Source organism: Geotrypetes seraphini, chromosome 2 (genome assembly GCF_902459505.1).
Source record: "Geotrypetes seraphini chromosome 2, aGeoSer1.1, whole genome shotgun sequence".
In the NCBI taxonomy this organism is placed as follows: Eukaryota; Metazoa; Chordata; class Amphibia; order Gymnophiona; family Dermophiidae; genus Geotrypetes; species Geotrypetes seraphini.
The window spans coordinates 466,229,123-466,242,210 of NC_047085.1; the positions used below are offsets into that span (position 1 = coordinate 466,229,123).

At 42.4% G+C, this 13,088-nt stretch overlaps 1 protein-coding gene across 1 annotated transcript in view; it reads right to left on the reverse strand.

Annotated features, from left to right (window-relative positions):
* NOM1 (nucleolar protein with MIF4G domain 1) overlaps positions 1–12,884 on the reverse strand; it is a 55,349-nt gene extending 42,465 nt beyond the window's left edge. Inside the window, exons 1-3 of the mRNA XM_033931608.1 lie at positions 11,958–12,884; positions 8,714–8,838; positions 6,569–6,764 (exon numbers count right to left, since the gene is read on the reverse strand). Coding sequence (XP_033787499.1) covers positions 6,569–6,764; positions 8,714–8,838; positions 11,958–12,767 — 1,131 coding nt within the window. The 5' untranslated portion in view covers positions 12,768–12,884. The remainder of the gene's footprint in view (positions 1–6,568; positions 6,765–8,713; positions 8,839–11,957) is intronic.
* Between the last annotated feature and the right edge of the window lie 204 nt (positions 12,885–13,088).

Here is a 13,088-nt window from a genome sequence, read left to right on the forward strand (position 1 = left end):
CAAAGCAGGCAGGTACAATATATTCTAGCTGAAGTCATGGTACTAAAAACCAATTTAAAATTAATTAATTTAGCAGTTAAGACAAACCAGATTTTTAAGGCTCCATTTATGTATAGGTGGGTGTCTCTAACAAAACTAGTGTTTTTCTCCTCGATTGTGGCACCATCCTATGAACCAGAAAATACCAACTGTATTTCCTACTCCCCCCATCCCCCAAGTGACTAATCTCTTCATCAGATCCCTTAATGGTTTGTGGTTTTTGAAGCTGATCACAAACAGAAAATTTATTTAAAGGCTTGAGAGACGTGCACACACACACAAACACATATATACCATGGGGCTCATAATCAAAACACATGTCTAAAAAAGTGGCCTAAATGGGTACTTGGACGATCAGGCTTTTTGATCGTCCAAGTACCCATAACCAAAGCTGGTTTCAGAAGCATCTAAAACTAGCTTAGGCCTTTCCCCTGCCTCTAAACTAATAGAGCGAAAAGAGGCGTTTTTAGAGGAGGGGAAAGGGTGGGAGGTGGGCTGACCTACACTTAGTTGAACAGCAGATATAACCAAAGATTTAGGCAGGTTGCCTAGTCAGCACTTATAAGTTTTGACTTAGTCCAAGTCAAAACAGATATAAGTGCCAAAAAAAAGGGCCGCTGAGCTGATCGCACTGCCGCGATGAGCTCAGCAGCTCTGGCAACCTGCCTACCACCACCACCACCAACGATCGTGGCAGGAGAGATGGCTCATCTCCTCTGCCGCGATACCACCAAGTACTGCCAAACACGGCACTTAGGATTGCTATCGCAGCAGGAGAAATGAGCCATCTCTCCTGCAGTGAGCCACCCCGATCGGATCGGGCAGGAGGGAGCCCAAGTCCTCCTGCTCCCGCAAAACCCCCTATCCCCCACCCTAACTAAGATACAGGCAGGAGAGTCCCAGGCCCTCCTGCCCTCGGCGCACCCCCCTTCCACGATCGCCCCCCGAACCTCCGATCGGCCCCCACCCACTGACCCCCCACCCTCAACATCCCCCCCCCGTACCTGAAGTTCAAACATCCACCTCAGCTCTCTAAGGTTACTGAGCGCACGTTAAACCTTAGAGAACTGATGTGGATGTTTGAACTTCAAACTATGGCCCCGGATGGTCTGAATGAGACCTCAGACTGGATGGCTCAAGTGCATAGTTAACTGTGCTATTATGTGGGTGAAGATGGATTCCCTTTTATAACGCTCTTTTAATAATCAGTTTTTATATAAACAAGTTTTTTTAATATAAAAATAAGGTTCCTGCTGTGGGTGGTTGCTAGGTATCCCGGTGTCGTTTGACGTCATAGGAGGGAGGGTCTATTTTTAGCGCTGTCAACGAATGCTGCGGCCATCTTTTGATCGCCAGCGTCTGCTCTGAATGGGAGAAGCTGAGCTTTAGATTTAACGTAAACCAATTCCTGAAGCTTTCTACGCTTTCTAACATGTAGAATCTAGGTTATTTAATAAATTTATGTATTTTGAGTAGATTGGCTTCATATGAGTGAACTGACTGTTATATTTTGATGTTTTGACAGTTCCCCCGACCTTGATAAAGTCAAGCAAAACGCGTCAGGACGGGGAATCATTTATTATTAAGCTAAGTTATGAACTTATTTATTCTAAAAGTACATTAAAATGAAATAGTGAAAAATTAACTTATAACTAATTTAACAATTAAGAAATGCATTACCGGGAATTATGAAGAATAAGATCTTCAACTCAGATGGAGATCTGAACTCCCTATAGTACTATGCATTGTGTGTTTATAAAAGAAAAGAGTTTAGCCCATCGATACCATTTGTGGACTTTTTACAAGTTTATTATTGTTTAATAAAAGAATTTTTGGACGATGGTACATACATAAGAACATAAGAATTGCCGCTGCTGGCTCAGACCAGTGGTCCAACTGTGCCCAGAAGTCCGCTTCTGTAGCGGCCCTTAGGTCAAAGACCAGTGCTCTAATTGAGTCTAGCCTTACTTGCGTACATTCTGGTTCAGCAGGAACTGGTCTAACTTTGTCTTGACCCCTGGAGGGTGTTTTCCCCTATAACAGCCTCTGGAAGAGCATTCCAGATTTCTACCACTCTCTGGGTGAAGAAGAACTTCCTCACATTTGTACAAAGGTACTGGCCACTTCAGCAGAGTCAAAAAAGTGAGGGCTAGCTTCTAAAAAGAAGACCTTCAGTTTAGACGGGTATAAGAAGACAAAATTGTACGCAAGTGCCACTTGTGAAGATCTGCACAAAAAATCTTGAAAACAGAAAATGAATTTGTTTTCATAAGTAAGCAGGCCACACATGCAAATAGCTCACAGAATTTCTATTTTGTGATCATAATTAAAGCAATTTACAGATGACTACTTGGGGCGAGCCTCAGCCAAGTACTTCTGCCCTAGCTGATGAGCCCACTCGATCTGAATGGGGCCCACTGGAAACTGCACTTGAAGTGAACTCACCAGCACACGTTTCCAGAAACCCTCACACCGCCACGTCGGGAATGCTCTCCGGAAGCCCCACCAATATCAAATTTCTCCAGTGGGAATGATTCTCAATGTCATCTAGACTGTCCTCAAGTAACTTGAGGTTGGTGATAGTACCAGTAAGTTGGTGCATATTATCCTCCAAATCAGAAAAATTGCTTTTAATGGATTCCAGACAGCCATTTATAACATCTGGTTGTCAGTAATTTGTTGAAGCCATTTGTCCAAAGAGAATTCAATAGCAGTCTTAACTTCAACAACAACTTCAGCCACTCACGCGGAGCATACCAGCGAGCTCAGGGCTGGCTCAACTTCCGTCATCTTAGTTTCTTCGGGCCGCTGCTCGTCTTTCCTTCTGCTACAATTTGGAAGTCATGACCACTGAATCAAGTTCCAAGACAAAGAATATAGAGCTTACACCCAAGAACAAGAACCTTCTAATCCAAAAAGATTGCGGTACAGAGAGTAAATTAAAGCCTGGGATCTTGCCTTGCATGCACCTGCACTTCAGTACATCATCATGTGAACTTCTATTTCCTCCCTTGTTAAATCAAAGCAGAGAATAACATTTTGACATATTTAACGTTTGCCTGTAAGCTCGACAGGTTCAGGAACTCAGTGAATATAACCTCTTAGCTTATCGATAGATTGCTCCCTCACACTACTTCCAAATTACTTTGTCCGACTCAGCAAAATCTCCTTTTGATTCTGTCCATTCGTCATAGTTCATGCAAAACCATTTTTTCTGTATTTACTCCTACATTATGGAATGCCCTTCCAAGCTATCTTAGACAAAAAACATCCTTACCAATATTTAAGCTGAATCTAAAAGCATTTCTGTTTAAGGATGCATATACTGTCTTAAGAGGATTTAACTACCATCAAAGCATAGAACATTTGTTTTACTCCCCTTCCCATTTGTGTGGACTTTTTCTTATTTTCTTTTTGTGAAATTTGTATTTTTCCCCCTTTTGTTTCCTGCCATTGTCTTTTTTTTTCTTAACGTTTCTTGTATAGATGTTTTCTTTAAATTCCCTGTTTTAACATATATGCTTTAAAAAAATATATTGTAAATCGCCTAGAAGTAATGATAGGAGGTATAGCAAATAAATAATAAACTTGAAATTTGAAGATATGTTTGCAAGTCTTTATCCTTCGATAATAGACCAAATTAAGAAAGACTTGGAAAGGTGAGATTTTTTGAGTGCCTTCATTGAGAATCCATTGTAGTGAAAAATTCATTCGCCAGAATTTCATTCCTATTCATGCTTCCTTGCGAGGACCCAGAAGATTTCTTCCTGGAACTGGACAGGATTATTTAAACAATATATTTTTAAAGAAAATACCTAGAAGCAGCCTGAGAAACTCCCTAAGCCGCTACTTGTCCTATAGTCTGTTAATTTAGATTGTAAACTCTACTGAGCAGGGACTGTCTCTTAAATATGTTGTTGCAGAGTGCTGCCTACACCTATCAGTGCTAAAGATATGTTAAATAGTAGTAAAATTATTGAAAGTACAAAAAGAGGAGGAAGGCCTAGGGGTTCTGGATTTTAAAAACTGTATTATGAGCAGCACAGCTTAGAATGACACTGTACTGGAGTGGGGGACAGTTCAGATCAAAATGGCTCCCCAATGAGAGGAAAAAGATATGGAGGAAGAGACTTAGGGCTCCTTTTACTAAGCTGCGTTAGCGTTTTTAGCGCACACATTTAGCGCTACGCAGCTAGAACTAATGCCAGCTCAATGCTGGCGTTAAGGTCTAGTGCGCTGGCAATTTAGCACGAGCTATTCCGCGTGTTAAAGCCCTAACGCGGCTTAGTAAATGGAGTCCTTAAATTTATTACTATCTAGAGGGCTAGAATAGAACATAAGACAGGTAAAGGAGGCACCCAATGGAGGGCTGGTTGTAATGGTTTGTGATTAGGTTGTTAAATATTTTGAGTGGCAGCTGCAGATGTACTCATAAAACAACAAAAAATTAATACAGAAAAATCTAAATTTAGAACAATTTTTTAAAAAATCTGATAATCATGGAAAACAAGCGAGACTGTTATGACCACACATCTGTGAGGAATTACTGCATATGTTCAAAAGCATACAAAAGTTTCTAATGGTTTTACAGATGACATGCATCACTAGTAAATGATGGCAGATAAAAGATCAGTATGGCCCATCCAATATTCTGGCTAGAATTGTACTTCTCTAATTGAAAAATTAGTTTAAAAAAACCCTTATTTTACCCAACATCAGGATAGCACCCGCACTATAAATTTAATCTTGCAATTTTCAACAATTGAATAAGGGGATTTCAGTACGGGCTCAAATTTCCATATGAGTGACCAAGACCCCGGGCAGGTATTCATAGATGACTAGCACCAGACCAAAGGGTCTAAATAAACACTGCCCTGTACATCATAATTGCCCTTTTTCTTCAAATAATATCATTCAATAAATAAATACAAAGTGCAGACATGCATCCGATGTGGGAGAAAAAAAAAAAAAAAAAGGAGGGGGGGGAGAATTTTTTTGAAGTTTATTTGAAATCCCCGGGGCCTTAGTCACTCATATGGAAATTTGAGCCCGTACTGAAATTCCCTTATTCAATTGTTGAAAATTGCAAATTACAAGATTAAATTTATTGTGCGGGTGCTATCCTGATGTTGGGTAAAATAAGGGTTTGTTTGTTTTTACACCAATTTTTCAATTAGAGATTTTTCACGGTATTGGTAATACCTTTTGGTTTTTAGAATTGTACTTGTCATTGCATGCAGGTTATATCCCTCTATGCTTTATTTAAAATGTGAAGGTCATTGTATTTTACTTTGATTCCACCCTCTTGCTATTGAGGGATCCACTGCTTTTATACCATACATTTCTGAATTCCATCACTCAATATACTGTATATACTTGAGAGAAAGGTGGGAAGAGAGGAGATATGATAGAGACATTTTAAATAACTATGTGGCATAAATATGCATGAGGCAAGTCTCTTTTAACTGAAAGGAAGCTTCAAAATGAGAGGGCGTAGGATGAAATTAAGAGATGATAGATTACTCCTGAGCCTAAGGAAATACTTTTTTACAGAAAGGGTGGTACATGGGTGGAATAGTCTCCTGGTAAAGGTGGTGGAGACAAAGACTGTGTTTAAAGTGTGGGACAGGCACGTGGGATCTTTTAGGGAGATGAGGAGATAGTGGATGCTGTGGATGGGCCATCTGGCCTTTATCTGCCATCATGTTTCTATGTTTAACCAATTACATCTAACAAGAGGATGTCACTTCCATTTAATCTCCTGGACTAGAATGTGCTTTGATTTTTCAATTAATGTATTCTGGTTTCCACTTATACCTCCTGTTTTTTTGGGTGGCACACCAAACCCGCACGGGACAAAAACACGCCGACAATTGCATGCCCACAATCCTGCGCAGGACTTATGCGCTCCACCTTAAAGCACTCTGAGGGTGTGTGTGTGTATGGGGGGGGAACTACTAAACTTATAAGTGATCACGCTCCTGTTGGGGTGGGGGAGGACCCCCCACTACACTGAAAACTGCAGAATATCCAAAAAAATGAAGGAAAATGGTAGTTTCCACTGTAATGGGGGGGGGGGGGATTTTCCCTCCCCGGAGCGCAAACACTTGTAAGTTTATTGGGGGGTCCCCCCAAACCCTCTTCAGAGCGCTAACAGGAACTGTTTAAAGATTGCGCGCCTATGTCCATTGCGGGATTGTCACCACGTTTTTGTCCCACGGTTTTAGTTATGGTACCGTTTTTTGTCCTTTTCCAGATCTAACACCCATACACAAATTTATGCACAATCCTCAAAATATTACTCAAAGTTGTTGTTTTTTTAAAAATCTGCCTTAACCTCAACAGTGAAATTATTAGTCTATCACCTGTTTAAGTATTATTATTATACAAGAGGTTTACTAGACCATTATCCATATCAAAGGCCATACAATTAAAACTATAGTCTCAGAAAAATTAAAATATACATAGCAACTCTAAAAATCCTTATACAATGAATTTAAAAATTCACATCCATCTCTTTATATATTACCTCAATTCCAACAGTGTGATGCAGAATGCTGATCAAAAGAACATGCTCCAACATGAGCCTATCTGGCATCTTGGCTGGAGTGATGCAAGCACTCATAAGAATACTTGTCAGAGTTTCATTCATATCATTCCTGCTACTGCTCATGTATAACTCTTCCAACTGGTTACTTATGGAGGCCATATTTGGTTCACTCAATCTGTTGGGGAGATAAAGAGAGTTCACGGCAAGCATAAATTTTCTATTTCTTCCAGCAGAAATACTCAAAATAAAAGCAAGAGTCTTATTGTGTACACCACCGCCACAGAACAAAGGATTTGTCTTTAACAGTGTAAACCAATATCTTATGGAGGAAGAGGGAAGAAAGATCTCACACTACTTCATAGCTCATGTAACTTTCTGGCCAACAAGCTATAATCACTATTATCTGTCATAAACAGTCCTCTTATGGTATATTTATTTATTTGACATTTCTTTTTTACATATAGGGCAAAGTATACTCTATAGTGGGAGCAGAAATAATCAACATAAAAATTCTAACTATAAGTCAAGAAGACTTATAAAAGTCATACTTAGAGGTGACATTGTTGGTGACAGTCTAAGCATTTTCTCCTCCTCCTCTTATACAGAAAACCATCTTACAGGAACGTATGCCATAATACTTATTAAACACAGTGCCAAAGGCAGGAAAAAAAAGTAAAGCAGATTATCTTTCTATCAAAGTTAAAACACCATGTCAAGTGTGGCATCAACACATATACATTCTCTCAAGAATACTTTCCTACACTATGCACTTTTTCCATTATACCTCTTTTCTTAGCCCCCAGGTACATACATAAATCACTCTGAATTATCCTCTCTTAGAGAAAGGAAGAGATAATGGTTACTGCGGATGGGCCATTTGGCCTTTACCTGCCATCATGTTTCTATAATCCCTCCCTCTACTCCAGAGAATCTCCAAACACCCTTCCAATGATCTTTTTGGGGCTGGATTTTGTATAGGATGCCCAATCTCAGCAGCCACCTAAGCTGCTTTTGAGAATTGCACATGGGCATCCTATATAGAATCACGTCTGTCCGTCAACCCCCCCCCCCCCCCGATTCTCTAACCGGCCTCCATGTCACAGGCGCCGGTTAGAGAATCACATTGCCGCTGAGTTGATCGCGGCAAGGGAATCTCTCTGCCATGATCAGCTTAGCGGCTATGGCAGAAAACCCCCCAGCTGCGAAGTCGGCCAGCAGGAGAGATGCCCAGTCCTTCCTGCCAGATCCCTTGAAGCCTCCCCGAATGTCTGCAGCAGGAGGAGTGCCCAATTCCTCCTGCTACAACAGCGAACCCTCCCGACACAGATGCAACAGGAAGAGTGCCCAATTCCTCCTTTTGCCACCCCCAAGGCATCCCCCCAGCAGGAGAGATGCCCAGTTCTTCCTGCTGGAATCCCCAAGGACCCTTCCTACAAATGTTTGCGGCAGGAGGAGTGCCCAATTCCTCCTGCTGCAACAGCGAACCCTCCCAACACAGATGCGGCAGAAGGAGTGCACAATTCCTCCTGCGGCTACTTCCCCGAAGACCACCGGCAGGAATGATGCCCAGTTCCTCTTGCCAGAAAACTTCCCACTCTTTCCCTGAAGATCACCGGCAGGAGGGATACCCAGTTAGCAATTCAAAAATACATATGCTTGAAATTGTTCTGTTTGATGAAGAAAACTAAACAGTATATTATTAACAGTTCAGATACATATTTGACAATGATGGTGGTTTACTTGGCATATTCATGCAAAATGATCTTCCACACACCCATGATAACTCACCTAGAGCTGGCTCATCTCTTAATGATGCCACAATAATGGACCCCCTCATAGTTTTTTTGGCATAATACAAGCACAGAGAGTTAAGTGACTTGCCCAAGGCCACAAGGAGCTGCTGTGGGATTTGAACTTGGGCCTTCAAGTTCCCAGCCCACGGCTCTATCTATTAAACTATTCCTCAGCAAGACTGGTGTAAATCCTCTTCCAGCCTGCAGTAAACTACTGAGAGAGATCCAACAGGGATTGGTATGACAGAAATGGAGAAAGAAAATAGAGGGGGCCTCTGCCCTGTATGCCGTCTTAAGTGTTTATCCCAAATGCAAGTGTACAGTATCATACCTATTTAATAGTCCTTTCACACTTTTCCTCAGTCTCTCTCGTTCTTCCATTTTCTTGGCATCTACCAATTCTACTGGACACCGCAACTGTGGCGGGACATATTTTGTATCACTTTCCTGGTTCCCCTGAGATAAGAAAAAAAAGGCTGATATCAGAAAGCCTCTCAGCTGAAATGGGTGATGGCTTTGAATAGGATAGGGACCTGAAACAATCTGGAAGACATTGCAACAGAATACCAATACACTATGAACTAGAATCGATGCATACTTGTTTACATACAATGAATAAAGATGTGTTGTACCAGGTGATTCAGGAAGTTTTACTATCATGTGAAAACTCCCCCATCAGCACAGAGCAAGCAATGATGGTTCAGCCTACAAGTGACTATGACAGAATAGTACCTCAAGAAGCGATAAGCTGGATGGGCAAAATCGAAAGGAAATAGTCTAAAGGCAACAAGCCTCTTTTTTTTAAATGAAAGAACAGGTAACGAGAGGCTCCTATGGTTTCCTAAAGCAGTAAGTGAAAAGGTTAAAAAAGATTAGTGTTAAAAACTACAAGAAATCACAAAAACAACACAGACAATATTTGGAGAGTTCAAAGATGAGAAATAATAATAACTATTTTTATATAGTGCAATACCATAACATTTCTAAGGGGTTCACAATAAAGGAGAAGCAGCAAAGTTACAAACAGCAATAGAGATCGGTAGGAAAAAGCTTTCAGAATAGTTTCACTTAACCAATCATTTATTTTACCAGCTTGAAATGAAAGAGTCTTATCCAGGAATCTTTTGCAAAGATAGCCTTTCAATGTAGGAAAGGAAAACAAGTGAGATCTATGAGTGCATCTGATAGTACAAGCAAGAACATAAGAAAAGGTAAACACCAAAAACAAGAAAGAAACTGCAGAATGGAATGTACAAGGTGCAGAAATCTTTATTTAAAAAGCATACAAAATTGTGGTCCGTATTCCATGCATATGAGAGCCATTTTTTAAGGATCACAATTTTATATGTTTTTTAAATAAAGATTTCTGCACCTTGTACATTCCATTCTGCAGTTTCTTTCTTTTTCAATAACAAACTATGCACTTTTCCTCCAGAAAATTGTCCAAACTTTTGTTAATTATTTTAGAATTATTCGAAAGATGCACAAGTGAACAGAAGCTAAGCCCTAAAGGGAAACCTTGCTTGGTTTGTTTCAAAATGGTGCCAAGTCACTTTATTTATGCATATGTTACCACTTGCTCAATATATGCACACATTTCTACTTTAAGGTACAATTTAATTATTTATTTGTAATGTTGTCAGTTGCAATATGTGAAAATGAGATGTAGAGTCTGTAAACATCATCCAATCATGCTAGATCTCTGACAAGCCATTAAGCACATTTTCTTTCATGTCAAAACTAAGTCTCTACCATAAACCAAAGAGAGTGAGCAGGCTAAGATGGCATTGAGAGCAGACGCCTGAGAGGGAGGCTCTAAGCAGTCAGCTCCCCACTCGCGCTGGTTCCAGTGGCCTTTCCCATTTGTTATGGGAAAGAGGAAGAGAACCACGCACTGTAATCCTCCAGCGGCGGTGGTGGTCCTGCAGCATTTGAGGCAGACAACCTTACCGGTAGCCTTTTTCCTCTCTGGTGAGCCGGTTTGCCCTACTTCGGGGGAGAGCCCGACGACTTCAGGTGATCCCAACTTCCACTCTGACCGGACGTCTCTAAGCCTGGAGCAGTGGCTAGTCCCACCCCAACCAGGAAGCATACCAGTGCTTGGAGAGACCGAGTTAGCCAAGTTCAGAATGGAGATTTCGGACCTCAGCGTTGGAGGCTTTCCCGCACCAACTTCTTTGGGAGAAGGAGCAGTAGGAGAGCTGCCAAGCACTGGAGCAGAGATGAGAGGTGCTTCTGGCGTCTCTTCCATTCATTTTGGGGTGCTTTTCCAAAGTTGAGCCTTTACAAAGGTAAATGAAAAGTTGGAGAAACAGGAAGAAAAGATTTGGGACATGAAGGTAGTAGAAAATGAATTGGTGAAGGAAAGAATTTTTATGGCAAGGAAAATGGAATCTTTTGAAAAATCAGTTAAGAAAAAATAACCTGAGACTTTTGAATTTTCCTAAGTGTCCTTTGATTTCTCCATTGCAGATGGTAAGAAAATGTTTTACAGAAATTCTTGCTATTCCAACGGACAATTTGCGTCCGATTGTGAGAGCTAATTACCTTCAAATGAAGAAACTCAAGTTGACAAAGTGGTGGATATGAATTTAACAACATTTTTGGAAAGAGCGCTTGAGGTCATAACGGAAAGAAAAACCTTGCTGATAACTCTTGCTTTAGAAAGTGATAGAGAATATGTATTGTATCTTTATTTCCGACATATAAATGATCAGTTTTTGGGGTCTACTGTGCCAATATTTCCTGACATGTCTCAGGGGTCCCAGAGGTGCAGAAAGGAACTCTTGGCATTAAGGTCAAGAGTCCTAGCCCTGGGGGCAACTTTTTTGTTGAAATTTCCTGTTAGAATTTGTAGAATCTAGAGAGGGTGCAGCATCTGTAACTTAAGATATGTAAGTTGTCATAATTTTGGCTTTATGATCAACGGGGTATTGCTGTTTTCTCGTTTGATCAATTATATAATTCTCTTCTAGAAATTAATTTTCTGAAGTCCATTCTCAAAGTATTGTGGTCTATATAATTGAATAGAAATTTCTTTTTTCTTCTTTTTCCTTTGGAAATTATTGATCTGATTCAAGTTGTTATATATTATACTTGATTGTTAATAAGAAATGTGATAAATAAAGAAATTTAAAAAAAATCTAGGGCTCCTTTTACAAAGCTGCGCTAACGGGTTTAAGGCGCGCGACTTTTCATCACGCGCTAAGCCCTGCGCTGGCTGAAAAACTACCGCCTGCTCAAGAGGAGGCGGTAGTGGCTAGCACAGCCGAGGGTTTAGCGCGCATTAAACCACAAGTGCGGCTTTGTAAAAGGAGCTCCTAGTCTCTACCAATCCAATTTAAAAGAGAAACTGAATAAGTCATATATACGTTTGTACTTCTAGCTCCAAACTTTCTAAAGATTCAAGAAAACGATGAATAACCAGGAGTGACTAAAGAGGAAGAGCCAGACAAATCAGGAAAAAACAAACAAACAGAAAAGAGTGGTGGTCTGCCTTTCAAAGATACCCTACAGCTGTTCTACCATGCTCAGCAGGGACTAATTTACTCGTACATAAGATTAAACCATCATACCTTCCCCTCTCTAGAGGAGTCTTTAGTGCTGCTTTCATTTAGTAGTTCATCTTCCATCTCTTCCCCCGTCTCCTCGTTATCACTTCCTTCTTCCTCGAGGTCGTCTTCTTCTTCTTCCCCCGACTCGCCGCCTCCTTCTCCGGGGTCACTTTGCCCCTCCTCGGGATCGCTGCCGTGACGCGCGCCGGCATCTTCCGCCTCCTCCCCGCTCTCGTATACTGCGGACTCAGCGGCTCCGGGCTCCAAAGCCCCTAGAACATAATCCAGTCCGTCCCGGGCGAAGGACTGCGGCAAAGAGCTCTTGTTCCGCCGCTTGTGCAGCCGCAAGCTCTTTTCCAGCCTGCGGATCTCCCGCTCCTCCTGCACGTTCGCCTCCAGCAGAGCCCGCTTCCTCGCCTCCTGGCAGCCGCTTCGCCGAGGGATCTCGGGCCCTCTCGTCGCCTTCCCGCCGCCTCCCACCTTCCGCTCCCCACTCTCGGCCGCCTCCGGCCGCCGCCGCTGCTGCTGCTGCCCGGCACTTCGTTCCGGCTCGGTCTTCTGCCCCGGGACTTGCGGCGGAGCGCTCTCCTTGCCGGCCAGATGCCGCCACTCGTAGTGATCTTTCCTCCGGCTTTTCTTCAGCCGGCGCTGCTCTTTGCGCAGCTCTTTCCTGCTCCTTCGGCTAACGCCGGCTCTTAGGGGCGCCCCTTCGCGCACGGCGCCGGGTCCCTCTCCCTTCCGCACGAAGGCCTCCACCGACACCTTCAGCCTCTTCAGCCTGCCGCTAGCGCTAGCGCCCTGCGCCTTCCGCTTCATCCGCCCGGCGGCCATAGGCGGAACCAAAACGGCTAGTTGCTTTTAGACCTACTTTCAACGGGCGCCGCCATGCTGGTGTGGGAACAGGAAGTGGCGCGTTAAAAGCCGCAAAGGAGAAACTTCCGGTCCCCACTCAGCTGATTTCTGGGAGCCGGCTGAAAATGAAGCGCCACCTGCTGAGACACATGACACATTGCACAGAGGAGGGATTGGTGCAGGGGAGACGCTTCTCTTCCTTCTGTTTTGCGCTGGGTTTTGAAGACGTTTACCCCCTCCTTTACAAAGCCGCGCTAGCACCTCGGTCGCTCATAGGAATTGAGCTGCTAGCGCGGCTTT